The 18,700-nt window shown below is 32.0% G+C and overlaps 1 protein-coding gene across 7 annotated transcripts in view; it reads right to left on the reverse strand.

The window, feature by feature from the left end:
• Positions 1 to 18,700, reverse strand: part of VPS13C (vacuolar protein sorting 13 homolog C) — a 196,400-nt gene that overhangs the window by 28,159 nt on the left and 149,541 nt on the right. For all 7 annotated transcript variants that reach the window (XR_012120726.1, XR_005057547.2, XR_005057550.2 and 4 more), the window contains 11 exons: positions 17,658 to 17,784; positions 14,045 to 14,280; positions 7,950 to 8,091; positions 6,779 to 6,919; positions 6,018 to 6,099; positions 5,841 to 5,910; positions 5,138 to 5,249; positions 4,914 to 5,027; positions 2,855 to 2,991; positions 1,148 to 1,229; positions 69 to 182 (listed from right to left, as the gene is read on the reverse strand). Coding sequence is in view for 4 of the 7 variants with exons in the window: in XM_037004257.2 (XP_036860152.2) it covers positions 69 to 182; positions 1,148 to 1,229; positions 2,855 to 2,991; positions 4,914 to 5,027; positions 5,138 to 5,249; positions 5,841 to 5,910; positions 6,018 to 6,099; positions 6,779 to 6,919; positions 7,950 to 8,091; positions 14,045 to 14,280; positions 17,658 to 17,784 (1,357 nt within the window). In the remaining 3 variants the exon portion in view is untranslated. The remainder of the gene's footprint in view (positions 1 to 68; positions 183 to 1,147; positions 1,230 to 2,854; positions 2,992 to 4,913; positions 5,028 to 5,137; positions 5,250 to 5,840; positions 5,911 to 6,017; positions 6,100 to 6,778; positions 6,920 to 7,949; positions 8,092 to 14,044; positions 14,281 to 17,657; positions 17,785 to 18,700) is intronic.

Here is an 18,700-nt window from a genome sequence, read left to right on the forward strand (position 1 = left end):
TATTTGTCATTAAAGAATAAAACATCATTTTTCCAGACCTATACTGAAAATAAATAAAATAACAATACCTGGAAGGGTTCATAGAATAAAGCTTCAACTCCTTCAGACAGACCTCTAATTAATCCAAATGGGTTTCCAAGCACATCTAAGCCTAATACAAGGACATACATCTGTTTCAAAAACTGAAGGGAAAAAAAAGTAAATTAAGTCTTTACAACTGTTACAAGAAACAATATCATTATGCAATTGGAAAAAAGGGGAGTACTGATTAAATTACTGGTTGTTAAAAGAAAGCTATTCAGAATAACCACCACAATGTCCATTAATTGATCTTTCACTATGTGCCAGGATTATGCTAGTACTTACAAGGGGCTTTCAAAATGCACAGAACGAGGCTGGAGGCAGAGTCTGCCACCAAGCAGTTATGTAGCCTTGGACCCGTCACTTGGTCTCTACAGGCCTTGGAGTGCTCATCAATAAAATGGGAGGTAGAATAATACAGCTGCCTTGTATGTTTAAGTATGCGTATTAAATGAACATGAAATTTAGTTGTTACTTACTTTTTATTATTATTGTGTTATTATAACTAACTGTGATACTAGATGGAGGATAATAAAACAAAAAGCAAATGAAAATATATCCTTATTTGAACATGTACTAGCTATAACTATACACCATAGGAAAAAGAACCTTCCAGCAGAGGAAGGGAAGGGAAGGGAAACATCACCACGGTATAACAATGGTACCCTAGTGCCCCATACAACTATTCTGTCTCTGTGCATATGTCCTGATCCACAGAGTAACTAAGCCATGAGGAGAAACCTGGCTTAAAATTCCTCTTGCAATTCTATTAGACTATGCTTAGAAACTAGGCATAGAATACATAAAGTGTAATGACTCCTAAATGACTATTCTCTCCCAAAGTGGTAAAAGTATAATTGCAAAGGGAAAAATGCACTGGAGGAAATTTTTTAAAAGGTATATATGGTGGGAAATAACCAAAGAAATAGAAATTAATCATTCAAGAAAACTACTAAATAATGAGATTGTGAACTAAGGTAAACTGCATACTGTGAAATCACAAACAAATGTTTTGTTTTGATGTTATGAAGTGTATTCCTTATGAGCTACTAAAATAGGAAATTACCTGTTCACTGTAATGTCTAACAACACTCCACATGAGCTGATCTCTCTTGTAAAACTGACATTGAATTTCATAATAAGCAAGTCTGGGAGGAGAAAGGATGAAAGGTACTAAGATTATATATTGAAAAAAAAAAAGACTTAAAATTTCAATGATAAATTATTCATTGTTAAATATTTTACAATTCATTGTATACATTTGCCACACTTATGTGTGAGATCTTATTATGGTAACAGAATTATTATAAAAACAGTGTATTCTCATGCAAGTTTTTCATAAATACATAAAGAGGTAAAAAGTGAAAAGAGTCAAGCATAATCCCACCACACAGTGGATTTTTAAGTTTTTTCTTCTCGTCATTTCCCACTTTGAATTCTTTCTTTTCTTTTCTACACAACTCAAAAACATTTTAAACATTTATATGCATTTCATACACTTGACATTGTGAATAACTCTCAATGTTATTAAAATTCTATGTAATCATTTATAATGAATGCATATCATTCCATTATGTGGTAGTGTCATAGCAAACAGTTCTCACACTACCAGACATTTCCAGATTTTGGCAATAATTAGTAATGTTGCCATGTGTACATCTTGAATGTAATTCTTTGGTTGCCTTTCAAGATTATTTTTTGGACTGAATTCCCAAAAAAGGAATTACTGAGTGGAAAACTACATGAACACTTAAGTCTGTTGATATATATCACTTTCCACTCATACAAATAGTTAAAAAAAAAGAAAAGCCCATTTTTTAGTTTATTGGACCCACTCCCATCTCTAGTGCTAGGACTGCTCATACTTTGAAATCTTTGATAATTTGCTAAATTTGCATATATTCTTTGATATAATAAAGCTGAACATTTCGAATACCTATCAGCCAACTGTTATCTTACCTTTTGGGAATTCTTATTGTCCTCTGGCAATTATGGCATTGAAATCTTTAGTTTTTCTTAATGTTTAATATTAATGCTATTAATCCTCTCTCTGTGTCATAATCATTGTATTTTTCCAGTTCAGTTTTTAATTGTTTTCACTGATTTTGTTATAACATGTTTGAGTTTGATGTAGTCAAGTATATTTCGTATATTCCATTGGGAATGTTTCCACTGTTTCAGACTTTTAGAAATTCTTGCTTTATTCAGAGATATGATAGCAATTAACATCTACTTTTTCTTCTTTTCAATTTGAATTTTATATTTAATCCTTACATTTCTATGAAATTTGATAGTTACAAGTGAGGTAAATGATGTAAAATGATTTTTTTCTCCAAGGTAACTATCTGTCCCAATACCACTGCTGAATATTCAATTCAGTAAGCATTCACTGAATTTGTATGAGTCTCACACACATAAATACTCTCCTATTAAATGCTGCAGGGAGTTTTCTCTACTTTGCCATATGATTATACTGAAATCTCAACCTACTGTTACCTATTGCTGTTTTAAAACACGGTCAATTTATAATATACTACTAAAATAATTCAACTTTAAGTCTATATCAATTATCTAGATATGAACAACTTAAGAAAATATAAGGCTCTTAACCTTATCTTTGTGAGTAAAAAGCATTTCTAAAGAGTATAATTAAACAGGGACCAAGTATAAACAGAAAGAATTATAATTTGTCTAGGAATACATTTAACACAAATGGAGAGAATCAATATCCAGAAACATAACCTCGGTACAAAAGCCTCAACGTAAATCTTACTTGAATATAAGGTCATCCACATCAGTCAGAGTAGCTCCTATGCTTTTCAATAGCAGATTGACAGAATGAATTGCAATCATTTCCTGTTTTTCTTTGTCTGATTCACCTCCAGAATCCAAAGACAAACTCAAATGCAACTAGGAGAAAAAACAGTATTTGATAAATGAAAGTTGAAAACAAAACCAGAAAATTTATATGCATCAGAACCAGATCTTCAAGATACAAATGTTTTGTCTTTCAATCCTAGACAAAGTATTTGTGACTCTACACATAACACAAAATAGCCCATTAGTACCTAATTCTTGTGTTTACTTTTTGATAAAATACAAGTTAGTCTGCTCCAAAAATAGAGCTGTTTTATTCAAAGGTACAAATACCATTGTATTTATAGGGAAGAGCCCCAAACTCTACAAAAATACTATAATCATTGGAAGAAGAAAAACATGTGAACTTGCACACAAGTAGTCCACCAGTCAAAATAACGAATAATCATTTATTTTCATCCAATTAAGGTAAATAACTTATGGCAATAATTAATAAAAATTGTGTTATAATTATGTAATAACAATAGGTAATGATAACATGACAATTATGGCAACAATTAGCAAGCTGCTCAATAAATTTTTTAAAGACTAATAAGGCTGTCAGACTCCCTTAACTCAGTACTTAAACATGTGATTTTCACTTTCCCATTTAGCTTGTTCAACTTTGTGCTGTATCATCATTAGCGCAATAGTGCCAAAAAATATAGGCAAAAGGTAATTCGACCTGTGTAATAAAGCAGATGACTCTCCTTTCTCATTCTGCCATTCCCTAGACATTTTACCTAGCTAACAGTAGGCTTAAAAGAGCAGACTTGGGATAAGGCCAGGTTTTTTTCTTTGATGTGGACTTCTGCCCATCTGCAGAGTCAGTGAGTATTGAGATCCAGCAAAGATAAGCTTAGGTAACAGAGATCCAGTCTTTCCCTAGGATAAAGTCACCATGGAATAAGAAAATAACTATGGTTTATGATCTTAATTGTTCAACTTTATGGCATAATTCCCCATATGCTTAACAACACAAATAGGTAAATTATCAATTTTTAATACCACCCTAGATGATAGACTCCATGATGTCATTTTATATCTCCCACAGCTACTTTCATAATAAGCATTCAGTAAATATTTTGTTGAAGGCATTGTTCAATCTCATAAATAACTGATTTTCACTAATATATAATGAAAAACAAATTGTGTACAACCTACCACATAGAACACTGTCAATGTGAAACCTAACACTATGGGTATGTCGGATATCAACAAACTAGTACATTAATTTAAAACAATAATTCCATTTCATAAATCCATTCACTTAGCTGAATGGATTGCTGAATGCAATTGAAAATAATGTTCTGTAAACAGTTTTTGAGAATGTAAAGGATCATCGATATTTTAAAGTTACTTAATTGTAAATTTGGCTCATTACACAAGTTTAGAACATTATGGTTGATAGCATTTGTGAATTTACTAAGAAGTCACCTCCCCCTATAAAACCTAAAAAGAACAAAAGGAAAAAAGAAAATGGGTTCATAAAGTACAAGATCAGGCAAGTGAAAGGTATCCAATTTTCCACTCCCTTAGTTACAATCAAATTTTGGAAGGGTGAAAAACACCACATCAACAGTATAATACCTACTTCAGCGTTTTCACATTCTGGTTAGGGCACCCATTATAGCTTTCTGTTTAGACTGTTTAAACAGTGATAGTAGTTACAAAGTGCAACCAAAACATTAAACGTTGGTGACTACTTCCTCGGTTAATTAAGAAATGCTTTTGTCAGCTTCTTCCTTGAATAAAGGGGTTATTAATTCAAGACTAGAGAACATGCTCTGGTGGTTTCTCTGCGGGAATCATGGTCATACATATGTTACAGAGAATTGTCTTAATTATTTCAATCAATCAAACAAAATTCCTACAAAATATTGGATGCAGCAAATCTAAACACACATTTGTACACAAACCCTTTAAGAGTTCTACAACAATTCTGCCAAGTTTTCAAAATAATAATTACAACAAACCTTAACAGGAGAAATATGGAAATGTTCAAAGAAACTAAGAATTGATGTATCAGTCATTGAAGTCTCCATCAATTCTGTGTTCAGAGCATCAATATCCTGTTGGATTAACTTTGTCTGAAAAAAATTAAATCAAGAATTCCTATTTTAATTTTTTTCTCTACTACAGTTAGTTCAAATAATTTTTTGCTTATTTTATAATTTTCCCAAGAAATAAAAATTGTTACCCGTTTTCTTTCAGCTTCAGGGTCAGTTGTTGGGGTAAACAGTGCAGTAATAGCTCCTAGAAATCCCTGATCAACTTTTAAGGCCATTTCCTGAATGAGGACCATAAAATACCTAAGGAAAAATAATTTTAAAAGATGAAAAAGGGTTTCCATCAAACCTTATAATTTTCAAGGTTAAAAGTTTGATTTTGGCCAAATCCCTAATAAGGTTTTATTTCTTCATCTTTTAAAAAGTGTTAACAAGATCAAAGTCTACTTAAGACTAAGATTTTTTTCACTGGAGTGAAGGTTTCACTAGAGGTAATACTGCTGTATTAACACTTAGCACTTAAAGTCCCAAATCCCTCATTTATGATAGAAGAAACAAACCAATTAGATAATACAGCAGGTATTATCCACTTTTGAAAGTCCACAGTAATTGCTTTAAAGAACATAACTCACAGATGCCTATACCTATATATCATTTACATTCTACAATTTTATATTCTAATTGGAGTTACAAAGGAGAGAAGGAGATTGAAGGAATTTTATGCTTTAAAATACACAGAGGCTATTATTAAAATAAGTTTCAACACAGAAAACTACTTGACCAAAAGTGGATTAATATGTTCAGGTGGAAAATATTTTTATACAGAAGTCACTTTCAAACAAGTAAAATTTATTTTCAAAGTAGATTCTGATAAATAGGGGAATATTTACTTACTTGAACTGTAAGACTTTACTGTACTCATTAAATCTTGTGATGATACTCACATCAATGAAAGGTTTGGGCTCTAAGAGGAAGAAAGAAAAGAAAAACGCAATCATGCTTTATACTAGGTCAAAATAATGCCTACTTATTAACTTTTATAAATAGGGTATATCAACTTATTTTTTTTACCTGAATCAAAAGCAATAGATTTTGGAGGGGCTACAGGATGAAATACAACTGGGAACACTGTACCTGGTAACTGACTATCAACCTGAGAAAAAAAAAAGAAAGAGCTCAACAGGATTTAAAATAATTTAAACTTTTAGTTTCAGAGACAGTACTACAGAAGATACCAGTATTTTCATCATAAGTGTCTGTATGTATATATGGCACTATTAGAAACATGTAAACCACTACTTGAAATATTTGTACTTGCGCATCATGTAAGATTTCAAAACTCTAGTTTAAATAAAGTGTGAGTGGAAACTGGATATGAAATTGGAGAATTGGTAAAAAGAAAGAAAAAGAATAAAAATGTCCTACAAGTATTTAGTAGTTAAACGGAAGAGAGGGAAGAAGGTAAGAAAGGAGCAAGCAGTCAAAAACATCCTCTGATAAAGCCCTGTTTATTCCCATGTAGAATGACGAAAGAAAATCTTACTTTGGGATCCCCATGACAGAGTCAAAGGAATATTGAAAAATTACAAATTCAGTGCAAGAAAACATTCTTGCGGGTAACTGGTTAAATTAAAGAGACTCCAAAGTCACAAGGTCTTTGGACTTGCAGAGTTAAGTATGTTGAAGCCACAGGATTCAAGAAGGGAAATAAACATATGAACAACAAGATAACAATTACAATATACATTAGAACCTTGTAAAAAAAAATAATTCATCCCTAAACACCCCGAAGTGATCAGATAGATTTATTTCATTAAGGATAACAATGTTACCTGAAGCCAATACAACATGGCTCTCAAACTTCTCTGGTGAGGAGACTGCTTAAATGCAATCTGAATTCCTGATAAAAAACGTCTCTGTATAGGGCACTGAATAGGGAGGCGCATTTCCATTGGAACTTTACTAAAGTTGACCTGGAAAACAAGCACGTGTGTTTGTGATGAGCTGGTATTAGCAATGTAGCCCATTTAAAATATCCACTTACCCATATATTGAAAGGGAAAAATATCTTAATGGCTGTGTCTCACCAAAAGCACTACCTCAAGGTGATCTACAGTTGAGTTCTTTTTTACCAGTTATCAGGAAAACAAATGAGGAAATTTTCAATCATATAAACTGTATTTAAAGAAAATACACCATGCTTTATATTTTTAAAAAATTTTCAATAGTAATATTTCTAGATAATTCTTTTAACAAAGTCAAACAATGACTAGTTAATAGCTTCTTTATGTCTGACACTAAATATATAGTGGTTTTTTTTTTTCACTTAAACATGGCCACCAATTATGTGGATGGGGATGGGAGTGGGGGACCATATCTGGTGTTCCCCCAATGCAAACTCAACCATCAGATATCAAAGACAGAGAGTAATCAAAACTGTATGACTGAACCAGAGCAAGCTAAAGATTGTAGCCAAGTTTCTGGGGTCCTCTTCAAGCAAAAGTGACTTTTCAGTTCAAACTGTAAGGGCCTGTGTAGAGCATACCTTACTTGTGGACATCTATCCAAGTCCAACAATCATTCAAATTTAATGAATTTAATTGAGGTTTTCATGACAAAATAGGTTTTTCATCATGAAAATATATAATTTTGCACAGCCTTTATTTAGTAATATGTATTGGTGTCATTCAAAATATAAGAGAAAATGTTTCAATAAGCAATCTTAATTTCTCCATAATATACTGAAAAGAAAACAAGTTCCAAGGAACTATATGTCTTATAAACAGAAGTTATTAAAATGAAGAAAAGAAACATTAAAATCATGTTTCACCGTATGATTTAATATATTTTAATTAAAAATCTAATAATTATTATTAGTCATGTCAATCCTAATAAATTTGTTTCTGCACACACATTTTTACTTGAATAGTAAAATGTTACTTACCACCACCACCACCAACAAAATACATATACAAAAACCAAAATAACAAAGTTTTGGTATACCTCAAAGTTATTGTCTAGTTTAATCCAGGCATGGTCTTTTGTTACTTGGTATTTCTTATAGGACTGTTCCAATAAGATTATCTGCTTTTGACTAAAAAGTTTCCATTTCTGTTTTGGTTTCATCTCCCAAACACCACCAGAGCTAAAATAATTCACAAAGAAAACTGAATTAAGAATACATATTTAGGTTTGTAATTTCCGTTCTGCTCCAAATTATTGCAACTATGAATCTCCTATGAAAATTACATATATACAAGAGACTTTTTATAAACACAAAAATACATCTGTGTTATAAAAAGTACACAAAGAGAGGGGCAGTGGAAAATGTTTTTCTATCATACACTGACATCAATTGATTAAGGAATTGGCAAACCTTTTTGTAAGGGGTCATATAGTAAGTATTTTAAGGCTCTGTGGGTTGAGACAAAGTCAAGATTATTATGTAAGCAGTAAGAGGGAAAAAAACTTTCACAAATTTTTAATTGATGCAATTCAAAATATAAAAATAAGTATTGAGTACAATTTTTAAAAACAAGTCTATTAATGAGAAAAAATACTTTTAAAAAATTTTAGTTATTTTTATTGCACTACTGACATACATTAATTTCAGGTGTATAACATGATTTGTTATTTACATAATTTGTATATATTGTGAAAATGATGCCACAGTAGGTGTAGTTAACATCCATCACCATACATACCTACAAAACATTTTTTTATACTTTCGTGGGGGTGACATCTCAGGGCTCAAAGTTAGTGTTCTCTATTACTATATAGGTCCCTAGTACTATAATCTATAGCACATTTCATCCATTAATGCTTGTCTGTAATAAGTATCTCTAAAAGTGCCCTTTCACTGCCAAATACTCATATTTATCTATGAGAATATTGTTTTGATTGAGCATATTTATAAATGTATATTACTTGAATGCATTTATAAAATTCTATTTTCTATTAGAAAATTCTAACCTAAAATTCGATTTCCTACTCTATTGGATTCTTCTCAATAGTTGCCTTTAGCATGTCAATACATTAAAGATAAGTCACTTGTACTTGAAGATTGGGCAGAAAAAGCTCTTCTATTATATGTTAAATAAAATGTGGAAACTTCCTTTGCCACTTTGATTTGAGGTCGGAAAAAATGTTGCTGGAACTGTAGCTGCAGGTCATAAAATCTATCTGCTCCAAACTTGTCTGAGGATTGAGATTTCACTTCCAAGTTTTAACTTTGAGCAGAACAGCAAGAATATAAAACACCCTGACATTGTGATTACATTAGTTGTCAAAAAACTTCAGGGCAGTATAGATTTTGCAGGTAAGCACTATTTTGCCTTCTACTTTTAGGTTGAATTCATTATAAACTCTGTAGCAAAAGCTAATGTCCAAAGCCATTCAATCTTCAGTAATAGTGATTGAGGCCATGTGGCTCTTTTTATTCAGAAAAAATATTAATCTTGGCCAGGAACTCAAAAAGAGTACAATAAAAAGTATCACTCTTAAGCCATCAAACTGCTATATGGTAAGACAAGCCAGGACATTTAGCTTCTATTTCTAACCAAAATTCACACAACTAATGATGGTTAAGACCACAAGAATTAATGAAGTTCACCATTTGACACTACTAGTTTCATAACACAAGATCAATTCAAGTATTTTCCACAAAGTTCCTGCTGCTGAACAATACAATGAATAACCAACACAGGCTTTAAACACTGTATTTGCATGAGCTTTGTGAATTTGTACAACTAAGTCTTTTTCTGCTCCACACATATTTTTGTCATCGTCAGTTGTAATCTATCTCAAGATTCCTTCAGGCTGAACTGAATTAGTATTTCTTCTAGTTTGATAATATTCTCACCTGGAGTTGTTTTGTGGTGACTTTTCATAGAGGCTAGTTCTTCAGTTACTTTAAATTCAGTACTGGCTTCTCAAATGTATAACTAAGCAATATTGGTAACATCTGTTGACCCATCAAGAGTCAAGGAAAACCACTCAAAATCACTTCCCTTTTTTTTAAATTGAACATTGATGTTGCTCTGAATATCCTCAATTCTTCAAGCAAGTGTTCTCACTAAAAGGCTCGTAGCCCCAAATTTATTTTTTCTGGAAACATTTCTTTACTGCTACAATCAGAGGTGATTTAATTAACTCACTATTGGTAAAGGGCTTTCCTTGCTTGGCTGCCAAATGAGTCACTCAGAAATTAACTTGGTTGCAAACTCATTTTTAGCTGCTTTTAATTTTTGTGAAGAAATTCTGCTGTGCTGAGATATTTTGTCTTACAGTTTCTATTTTCTGACCATTGCCTTCCTGTGAGTTGGGATATTATGATGTGTGCTCAGTTTGGAAATGTCAATATATAATGTCTTTTAGCACAGGCACAATGTCATTACATAGTGTTTGCCATTTCAAACTGTGCTCTATGAGAGACCTTCAAAGTCTACCTTTTTTTCTTGTCTTTCAAGATGAGTAAGCATTAGTAATAAAAAATAAAGTTGCACTATAGCTTTATGTATGGCACTGACTCTCAAGTTAAGCTACATACAGCACTGTCTTTTGTTGTGCACTGAGCAGCAGGTGCAAATGTAGCCGCAGACATGTCAAAGAGAAAACAAGATGTGTATCAAAAAAAATTTACTTACAGACAACATACAGTGAGTTTCATATAATTTTCATGTGTTACAAAATACTACTTTTCTTCTGATTTTTTTTTCAACCATTTAAAAATGTAAAGAGTTCTTAGATCAAGAGCTGTACAAAAACAGGCAGCAAGCTATATTTGGCTCATGGGTCATACCTAGCTGATCCTTGGTTAGAGAATACTGCTCACATAACAATAAAATGTAACTCCATAATATATAAATCATGACAAAAACTCAACAAATGAGGATAAGAGGGGAACTTCCTCAACTTGATCAAAGAACGTCTATGAAAACCTACAACATCATACTTAATGGTGATAAACTAGATGTTTTATCACTAAGATTGGGCACAAATGCAAGGATGTTCACTCCTACTCAACACGGTAGAGGAAATCCTACATAATGCAGTAAGTCAAGAAAATAAAAGGTACACGGATTGGGAAGGAAGATATAAAGCTGTCTTTGTTCTCAGATGACATGAAGGTCTATGTAGAAATCCTAAAGAATCAACCAAAAACTCCTGCAACTAAGTTACAAGATACAAGGATAATATACAAAAGTCACCTGCTTTCTTATATACCAAAAATGAACAACTGAAATTTGAAATTAAAAACACAGTAACATTTACAAAGAAATGAAATGCTTAGGTATAACAAAATTTAACAAATTTGTATAAGATCTATATGAGGAAAACTATAAAAGGCTGATGAAAGAGATCCAAGATCTAAATAAACATAAATATCCATGTATATGGATATGAAGAATCAATATTGTCAAGATATCAGTTCTTCCCAAGTTAATCGACAGATATGATGGAATCCCAGCTAACTATTCTGTGTATATCAACAAACTGATGCTAAAGTTTACATAGAAAAGGATAAAGTCTCAAAATAGCCAATACAATACTGAAGGAGAAGAAAAAAGTTGGAGGGCTGACACCACCTAACTTCAAGACTAACATAAAACTACAGAAATCTAAACAGTGTGGTATTGGTGAAAGAAAAGACAAAGAAATCAAGAGAAGAGAATTGAGAATCTAGACACAGACCTAAACAAATGAAGGCAACTGATGTTTGAAAAGGAACAAAGCCAATTCAATGGAGAAAGGACAGTCTTTTCAACAAATGGTAACAGAACAATTGGACATTCATATGCAAAAAAAGTGAATCTAGGCACAGAGCTCACACATTTCACAAAAATTAACTCAAATGGATTATAGACTTACATATTAAAAACACTATAAAATCGTAGAAGATGACACAGAAAAAACTCTAAATGACTTTGGGCTTCATGATGACTTTCAAGATACAACACCAAAGGTATAGCCCATGAAAGAAAAAACTGGTATTGGATTTCATTAAAATTAAAACAACTTCTCTGTGAAAGACACTGTCAGAAAAACGAAAAGATGAACTACAGACTGGGAGAGAATATTTGCAAAATACAGATCTGATAAAAGATTGGTATCCAAACTACATAAAGAACTCTTAAAACTCAACCACAAGAAAATGAAAAAATTTTAAATGGTCAAAAATCTGACCCTCAGCCAAAAAGATATTCAGATGAAAAATAAGCATATGAAAAGATGCTCAACATCATATGTAATCAGGTAATTACAGATTAAAACAACAATGAAATTACCACTACGTACCTATTAACAGTCAAAATCTAGAACACGGACAACACCAAACACTAGCAAGGATGTGGAGCCAAGAACTCTCACTCATTACCAGCGGGAATGCAAAATGGTGCAGCTACTCGGGAAAACAACTTGGCAGTTACTTAGAAAACGAAACATACTCTTATATGATCCAACAATCACATTCCTTGATACTCCAAATGATTTGAAAACATGTCTACACAAAAACCTGCACATGAATGTTTATAGCAGCTTTAATCCTAACTGCCAAAACCTGGAAGCAACTGAGATGTCCTTCAATAAGTGAATGGATAAATAAACTGTGGTACATTCAAACATAGGATTTTATTCAGTGAAAAAAAGAAATGAGTTATCAAGCCACAAAAAGATGAGGAACCTTAAAAGGATATTGCTAAGTTAAAGAATCCTATATGAAAAGGCTATACACTATATGATTCCAATGATATGACACTCTAAGAAAGGCAAACTTTAGAGACAATAAAAAAAAATCAGTTCCCAGGGAGTGGGGGAGAGAGGAAGAGATGAATAGATGGAGCATAGGTGATTTTTAGAGTAGTGAAACTATTCTATATACTACAATGGTGGATACATGTTAAAACCCATAGAATTTGTAACACAAAGAACAAACTCTAGCATGAACACATAAACAATGGATTTTAGATAATAATTATGCATCAAGATTAGTTTATCAATAATAAATGTATCAAACTATTTCAAGATAATAATAGGAGAAAGTGATGGGTATATAGGAACTCTTTACTTTATATTCAGTTTTTCTATAAACCTAAAACTATTCAAAAAAGTCTACTAAAATATGAACTTATTTTTCCTTAATACACATCCTTAATGAATGTGTTATGAATATGTGTGTATTAGAAAAAAGGTAATCAAGTTCTTTTAGACACATTTAAAAAAGTTCTTATAAAGGTCAATTTGACAAAATATAATAGCATATATGCTACTATAAAAAAAGTAAGTTCTATCAAAGAACAATATCAATGACTATATTAATGGTATGTATATTATCATTTATAGTACTCTTAATCTGTCAGATGTGGAAAATGTTACACAGAAGATTTATTGATTTTTTTCTTTACTAAATATATGACTATGAATTGATCCTATGCTCATTATATGTGGTAACATGTTAACTATTCTACCCATCTACCCCCAAAACAAGAATAAGTCTTTAACTGAAGTTATGTGATTTAAAAAAACAAAGTAAATAGATTCAAAAATTTTTCTTATACAGACACAAGCAGAGCCAGAGAAAATAACTGGTCCCGTCTTTTAAAAAGTTCTAAGTAACGACCCATTAGAGATTATGCAACCATGTCAAATACTCTCTCTTATATGAACATTTTTCTAATTTATCTAATCCATTATTGTTGGCTTCTCCTGAACCATGCCATTTCTCCAGCTTCTGCTGCACAAAACAAGTTAATTGCTTCTACCTCTGCTTCCATGGTACTTATAAAATACTTTTTCTAGCATTTCTCAATGTTTTTAGGATTCATCTAAAAAATTACATATGAACAACAAAGACAGAAGCAAATTTCTTTTGTCCCCACCAACTGATGATGAGTATTTTAAGGGCAAAGACATTATCTTAGTCATCTCTCATCTCAGGGGCTTTTCAACTTAGCAGTGAAAACAGCTGTTTAGTGAGCTATGCTGAAAGAATGTACAGTGTATCAAAACAGAATGACTATCTGTTCACTCTTATCAAATTTGATATTACAAGCTCAATGTTTTTTAAAGACTTCTGATGCCCTGTCTTCCTTTTTACATACCTGGTTATCCCAATATATGAAACTTCCTGCTTGCTTTCATTGTTAACCAGTGAAAGCCCAAGACTATGGAGAGAAAAGATTATTTCGTGATTGGCCTGCTCCATTTCTTCTGCTTGCTTTGCTTTGGAAACCAAGGCAACATCATCAGTGAAAAGCAGAACTCTCTGGCGTCCATCTAGGAATGATACCCAGTGTATCTGGATGTTCGCATTATATGGGAACTGTCCATGTTCATCCTGGAAAAAGAGATACTTTATATTAAACCCACAAACAGTAAGTTTTTACACAAAGTTAACATTAACTGAGAACGCTTAAAAAAGTTTAAAAACCATGACTATACATTGGAAAACTATAAAAATGACATGATGTTATAATCTATTTTAAAACATACCAATTTTTTCAAACTACAACAAAGATTAATAGTGCTTGACTTTTGTTATAACTTAGGTTTGAGTTAGCTAGTTAGTGCTTAAAGGGCACTCAGCAGGATCAATAGTATCCTTCAATGGCACCCAACATCATGAGAAGCTTACTCGTCTCCAAGACGGAGAACAGAATGGTTCATACGTTTATTGGAGAAGTAACCTCAGGTAAAACTCACCTAATTTACTTGTGTTTTAATAATTTGTAACACTGCAAATATTTACATAAATTGCATTATCAAATAGTCAAAATATGTACTCTGTACTAAGTTTCACAAAGAATAGCTTTCTTGGCTGAAGGTCTCCTATAGCACCTAAAATAATAAGGCTTGATTTGATCAGTGTTTTCAGAGATTAAAATAATGATTCCTCCTTGTTCTGAGCTTAACATACATATAACAGTTCATTTCAACAAACAGTACAAGTTCCTACTATGTGCTTTTCATCTCATGCTTTCTTGAAAAAACAAAAAAACAATGGATTTACAAAAAGCATAGGAATGAGTTTTGTTGTTGCTTAAAATTATGTTGCTTTTTTTTATATTACCTTTAACATGTCAGAGTAGCCTACCCAATATTTTTTCTCTAATATACAATCAAACTTTGTAAATATTTCAGAGATACCCATTAAGGTAATTTTTCTTTGTAACTACAAAATTTGTCATGTATATTGGTTCAATCCTAATCCCATTTATTTTACATCTACTTGATCTGTTAAAAATTAAATGAGGTGCATTAAAATGTCTCCACAACAAATAATTGTGTTTCAGCTGACTGCCATTTTAGGTTCAACATTTTGGTGCAATATTATTCATTGTATAAAGGTTTACGGCACACGTATCTTTTCTGTCATATTATCATATTTTATTTAATGGTTTTTGCTTTGAATTATAGTTGTTCAGAAATTACAAGAACAATTTTGCTTTGTTTACCTGTTAAATCTTTACCATCCCTTAAATGCTTATAACTTTCTGTGTTAGTTTGGTTAAGACAGATCTCTTGTAAGTAGCATATATTTAGATACTTTTTTTTAACTTAACATGTTTTCTGTCTTTTAATAGAAGAATATTTAAATGATTTTCATTTACTGACATAACTGATGCAAAGTATGATTCAGTGAAAAAGTCCATGAACTGTGAAGTCAGAAAGACCTGGTTTTGAATTCTAACCTGTAGCTTTAAGTTTCAATCATAAGAATTAATGATAATATCTGAAAACATTAACACATGATACACACTCAATCAAAAGTATCTGTCACTTATTATATACTTCCTTAGCTTACCTTCTTTTACTCTGTGGGCAAAATTTTCTTTATTTTAATTTTCTCAATTGTTTTAAAATTCTTATGTCACTGATTTTAGTTCTACTAATTGGTAGCATTTCTGAAAAAAACATAATCTTTAATATTTACTTCTCTAATTTAAATTTACAATTGGATGATATAAATATGTATACAGGGAATATATAGTTCCCACTGCTTTCACTGTCTTTATTTCACCATGCTTTCTCTTATTTCATAGTTTTCAGATCTTTGTAACTTAAGATTTCTTCTTATAATTTTTATCAAGTTACTAATTTAATAAATAAAAGTTAAATAACTTTAATGTAATTAAACTTCATTATAAAGTTATAGTTTTATAATTTAAATTTTTCTTCTGGTCCTCTTGCATTAAAAAATTTTTCAGAGGTATAATCATTCTCTGAATCTATCGGATTCGCCAGTTTTCTCCTGAAGTATTTTTTCATAGACCCCATGTTGTTTTTTTCCTGTTTATTCACACTTAATGAGGAAAGATCTTTCAGACCTCGTGTTTGCCAATAACATATGGATTTTCCCTCATCTCTCTTGTCATCTCTACCTGGGCCTGAGCAGAACTCCCTTCTCGGACCAACTTAGTGAACAAGGAAATGGGCAACTGCCTTGTTTCTTTCTACCTCAGTTTTCATAATCTGGCAAATTATGTGCAGAGGTACAATTATTTAGTTTTCCTACTGCCTGTTTTTCTAATAGCAAATAGAAGAAAAACATTAAGAAACTCATAATCCCCTGCATACATTATAACCAGGATTCTTTCTGAATCCATCTGTGTATGCAGACCTTGATAACGTCCTCCGGGATGCCATTCCTACTTCCCCTCTAGGGTCTGTATACTACTCCTGTGGTTGCTGAATAGCATTAAATGTGAAAAGAGAGAAAATAGTTCCAGCATAGTACAGGGACCCCTAGCAGGGCCCTCATGTGTCTGAGCCAGAGAGTTCAGAATGTCAGGGAATTTAAGCCCGCCTCTTCTTCCACTTACAAACCTTGAAGAGTTCCTCTACTGTAAAAGGTAAAGCACAAGCAAGCCAACAGAGCTCTATCAAACTGTTACGGTGAAAATTATTCCAAGAATCTCATAATAGGAACTATCAGTCTGATTTTTCAAAAGTGATTGTCTTTATCTCTTTTATGGGTGTTTCAGAGGAATGTAGGAGAGGATAATTCAGTCACTGTTGGCCAATTAGCATTTTTTAGCAAAAGTCAAAAAAGCCTTTTTAACAAGTGGTATTATCAGACAATGGAATATGACACTAAGAACTTTTCATGACAGAATATATTCCTATAGAACCTAGATGATGTATCACGAATGCAGGCGTAATTCCTTTATTAGAAGAAGGCTGGCAAATGAATTCTTAAGCCCTTTCCAAAGTCTAAAAAGTCTAAGAAATAAATATTTGATTAATTTAGCTGCCTAAATATTGTTTCAATAAATATTTCATTTAATTTCTTATGTGGGATAATTTTCATACTGTTAGGGTCCTTTAATTAACAAAACATATGGCTTTGATTGGGAAACATGCCTAAAAACCTCATAGCAATCAGTGGTTTGCATATGTTCAAAATTAAGTTGTTTTACACTTACCTTAAATTTTTAAAAAAAGGTAAATAAAAAATTACTTTATTGCTCTTTATTGGGGTAAAATAAACAGACCAATTTTTTTAATAGTAAATAAATTATTTTAACTAATCTAATATATTGGCATGAACTATTTACAATTTGAATTCCAAAAGTAAATTACTTTGAAAATACTTCCAATTCATTTTGTTCAGTAAAGACAAAGATGACTATGTTAAGTCACGTAGGAAGTGAGCTTGTGTACTTCCTTTGCCATCAAGCAACTCGCGTAGCACTCTTTCACATCAAAGGATACCTTTAACAGATAGTGCTCCCCAACATTTGCTGCGTAACTCCATGTCAGTTTTCTGGTACCAGTAGGATCAGCCCAGGCGAAAAGTCGAGCTTGTCTTGGCAGCAATGCCAGTTCTTCCTGTGATCCACTGAAACACAGAGACAGAGGAAAGATTAAAAACATCCTGCACTTGGGAAGGCCAAACCTGTGTTTTAGCGAGGACTGGACTGGCACAAAAATCTTACAAAATTCCCTTTGTTAATAAAATAAAACTCTGCCTACAATTAAGTACCTTACAATATCCAATAAACTAATGGTTTTAAAGTTTGAGGGAATTGAATATTGCCCTTTCTTTGGTTGCAGTATACTTTCAAACTGAGTTCTAATGTTGCTACTCAAAGTGTGTTTTGTGAATCAGCATTACCTAGAGGCTTGCTGGAAATGCAAAATCATAGGCCCCTCTTAAAACCAACTAAATCAGAATCTGCATTTGAACAAGATTTCCAGGAGATCTTAAAATTTATCATCCAAGTTTAAGAAGTATTGGTCCATATAATACAAAAAACTTTTCAGAGAATTAAAAAAAAAAGCCCAATCAGGTTTCAATCCCAATCTCTGCTTTTAAATTTCTCAGTGGATTCAACCCATGAGAATTAAGAATAGCTGGATCTGCAAGGTATTATTTTATATATTTTTATTTTTTTCTTATTTTTATAAAAAGTACTTTATATAATGGTTTTTATATAGAGAATTATTTTATATAAAATGTGTTGCAGATTTATAGTATTTCTCTGCAAATATATATATTTTGAGGTTTTAGTACTATCTGTCATACATCATTAAATAAAGTCATCATCCAAGACAAATAACAGTATAGGCAGGAACAACAAAATTCCTATCACTCTGTACTATACATTCAACATCACTATTAACTCGCTGTTCTCTTATTTAATATTCCACCACCCCTACCAAAAAAACCTAGGTAAGCATTTCTAAGTAGAGGTTCACTGAACATTACCAGATGACAAAAGGAAGATAATGCTTAAGCACATTCACAGTTCCTT

This window comes from Manis javanica, chromosome 8 (genome assembly GCF_040802235.1).
Source record: "Manis javanica isolate MJ-LG chromosome 8, MJ_LKY, whole genome shotgun sequence".
In the NCBI taxonomy this organism is placed as follows: domain Eukaryota; kingdom Metazoa; phylum Chordata; class Mammalia; order Pholidota; family Manidae; genus Manis; species Manis javanica.